Below are 3477 nucleotides of genomic sequence, written 5' to 3'. Positions count from 1 at the left end.
TCAGTTAACTATAGAGGTGATTATGTGTAAAAAGTCAAAACAGACTTTGAATAAAATTTAATGTGTTAATCTCACTATTTGTAAAAATATAAAACTCAAGACCTGTAATCTAATAATGACTTGTGTGTGACAACAAATCTACATTAAAGCACCTGTTGCGACTGATTCATAGGAGATATATATATTTAACTTTCTCTATAATTTTCATATTTACATTTCCTTTTGATTTTTGAAGTAGTGTATTTTTTATTTATTTATTCAAACGGCATCAAGTGTTTTTCCTGCAAATTGCTAAATGATACAACAGAAAGTCTTATCAGCAACACATACTGGAACTAAGGCGGTGATACAATATACTATCTGTCCATATATGACTACACAAATTAATATAAAAATACAAAACAAAGACAAAAGACAAAAAAGAAAAGAAAATCATTTAGGCAAAATAATTACTTGAATAACAACACAAGCTTTAGGATCAAAGTACGAGATTATAGACTGCGAATCGCTGAAATTTTAAGGCACTGATATTGTTCGACGAAACTAAACTGTCTTTGCGAGCTCGTTTCGGACTCGTATAATGTGCAATTTCTGTAGTTGCAGTATTGCATGAATCCCAGACTTATAACGAAGAAAAGTTTTAATGCTAATACATATATATAAATGTTTATATAAACATAAATAATCTATTTAATGATTGCACGTCTGTAAATCGAAATTATTTAATAAAGTAGACTCAGACGTGGTATATGTGTCCGTAATTAAATATATTTTTAAATGTATTATATATACATAAAATATCTTAAAATGTGTATTATGTGCATATATAAACCAGAAATCACTCGGAATTCAGAAATCTATCAGCTTTGAGAGCAGCAGTTGTAGTCGTGTTTGCAGTGTAGTGCGGTACAGCAGTGTCCGTAATGGCTCTATACGAATTTCGCTACCAATAATCAAAGTTTAAAAGATGAGCTCTTCATAGAATAACATTTAGTGTCTTATTGATTATTGTTGCACAATTCAGTGGATTGTGATCGCGCGAATCAACGCTTCAATATCTTGTCAGATTATTGAGAATAGCTTTTACAAATACTGGATTAATTTAAGACGAATAATATTAAAAAAAGTTGGTGCAACTATAAAATGTTACAGGATTATCAAATTAAACAGGATCAAACGCGGCAAATGCGTTTCACACGCTCTAAATTTAGACGTATTAATTCATTGGACTTAATTCCAGAAGACCCAAGTCAAGAGAGTCTAGCCGAAACAAGTGATATGGACTCCAACGCAGTTAACAAAGATGACAGACGACAATTAATTGCACAAAAATCCACACTATCCATATCAAATGGCATGCGAAAGGTGCTACTTTTTTGGCCAAATTTGCTACTTAACATGATAATGGTTCTGGTTCGTTTTATACTCTACATTCCTTTGTCCATAGCAGCACCAAGTTTTTGGCTTTCAGCACTACTGTGGATATTTTTAAAATTGGTACGTATACCCATTGGATTAGTGAAATGGATTATAAATTCTGACGCAGTCTCTGTACAAAATGCATCATCAAATAATAAACGTACAATTCTCATCAGTTGTGGTAGTACAATTCAAACATTGCACTTGGCACGAAATTTTTACTCATCAGGTGCTCGTGTTGTTGTATTTGAGTTCGATGGTTTATTTGGACTCGCGCGTTTTTCAACAGCAGTGGATAAATTTTATGTGGTACCTAGACCATCATTAAATAATGTTGACAGTTACATAGCTGCATTATGTCACATTATTAAAAAAGAGAAGCCCACTGTATATATACCTGTTTGTGCCACCAGTCCTGCTTATTATGATGCATTGGCAAAACCGCATATGGAGCTGTTAGGATGTGCTAGTTTTATACCTGGACTTGCAGAAACAACTGTATTGGATGACTGTTTACAATTATATCAAAAATGTGAAGCACAAAGTATACCGCTACCTCCACATTCACTGCTGTCGTCAAGCAACGATCTCTGGAATATGTACGACAGTGGCTTCATCAGTAATTTCCGAAATATATTGGTAGCAGTTGGTGTGCAGGGACTAATCGAACGTTATAAATATATTTTACCCAACAGCCGACGTGATTTCAAATTTAATCACGATATCAGTGAGCGTAATCAGTGGTTGTTAGTCAGAGATTTACCTGGTGAACATTATATAACTTGTACCACAGTAAAGGATTCTCGAGTAGTAGCGAATGTCACATGTAGAGTAGATCACGATACTAAAAATCTACTACCTGTGGGAAAAATGGAAAGTACCAATTCAGAAATATCGGAAGAGAATCAAATTGATAAATGGTTAAAAAACTTTTTTGCAAAAATACGTTTTCAACGTAGCATTAACGGACATATTAGTTTTCGTTTGATTAAATGTCAAGGCACGGAAGAATTTTTACCTTTCGGCGTACGTGTTGGAGTGTCGCTTCCTTACATCTGCTATAATCGATCGCATGCACAAATCCTTTGTCGGACTATGAAGTGTGTACATAGAAAGCAATTCAATTTGGCTAATAATAACCAAGATGAATCCACGCTTGCAACATTTGGTGCGAGCTGGCGTTGGTCCGCTATTGAAAGACACAGTGCATTGGCTGCATTGGATAAGCGTGAAGCACTATTTGCGTACTGGGATCCTTTACCGTATTGCGCATACTATCACTTTCAGCTGCCATTAGAATCAGTGAAGATGTTTCTACAAAGAAGACGGCGTTCAACAAAAAAATTATCTCCACGCATTATGCCAGTTCATTGAACTGATATTATTGGAATTCAACAATAAACATGATAAGTGGAATCAAGCATTAGTACTGTTTGTGTGTTAGCTATATAGCAACAGAGAATTATGGAAAGCAGTAATTCAAAACATTTTTAAAAATATGTATATATTCAATTTATTAAATAGTCACAAGAAGGGGAAGTAGAAGACGAAGTTGAGTGTGAGAGAGATGAAACAGACTGATAAACAACAATGATCGCTTAAACAGCAACATCAAGAATTTTAAATATTTAAAATATATATAAAATTGTATTGTTATACTATTTATTTAATAAAATGTAACCATTTAAATCCAAGACAATATGTTCTTCTTTTACTTTATAAATCCTGTAAACCACTTATTTATAAACGCCATATATATACCATAAGCGAGCATATACATATGCATGTATTTTACTTATTAGAGAAATATAGAAATGTATTGTATGAATTTTACTTCGTCCATTTTTTTACCAAAAATTTAATGTGTAAAAATTAAACTTTTTATTTAAATAATTAAAATATTTCTTTATTATGTTTTATAGCACAGAATGGAAAACGTACCCATTAAAAAAAGTTTAATGTATGGAGCACAATGTTTTAGAAGTCGTTTTTAAGCCTAGTTAACGTACACACTAAACCTTTTACCAATTTTCAGCTGAACTAGGGTTTGTTTTGCAC

At 32.8% G+C, this 3477-nt stretch overlaps 1 protein-coding gene across 1 annotated transcript; it reads left to right on the top strand.

Annotated features, from left to right (window-relative positions):
• The first annotated feature begins 804 nt into the window (after positions 1-804).
• Positions 805-3107, top strand: LOC119682663. Its single transcript, XM_038096153.1, has one exon. It carries the CDS (start codon positions 1144-1146, stop codon positions 2791-2793), a length of 1650 nt encoding a protein of 549 aa, XP_037952081.1. The 5' UTR covers positions 805-1143; the 3' UTR covers positions 2794-3107.
• The last annotated feature ends 370 nt before the right edge of the window (positions 3108-3477 follow it).

This window comes from Teleopsis dalmanni, chromosome 2, assembly GCF_002237135.1.
Source record: "Teleopsis dalmanni isolate 2A chromosome 2, ASM223713v2, whole genome shotgun sequence".
Taxonomy (NCBI): Eukaryota; Metazoa; Arthropoda; class Insecta; order Diptera; family Diopsidae; genus Teleopsis; species Teleopsis dalmanni.
This window is presented reverse-complemented; position numbering and strand designations above follow the sequence as displayed.

What these genes read in the sequence shown, in the direction of transcription:
- LOC119682663 (XM_038096153.1), top strand. Translation starts at nt 1,144, where the DNA reads ATGTTACAGGATTATCAAATTAAACAGGATCAAACGCGGCAAATGCGT.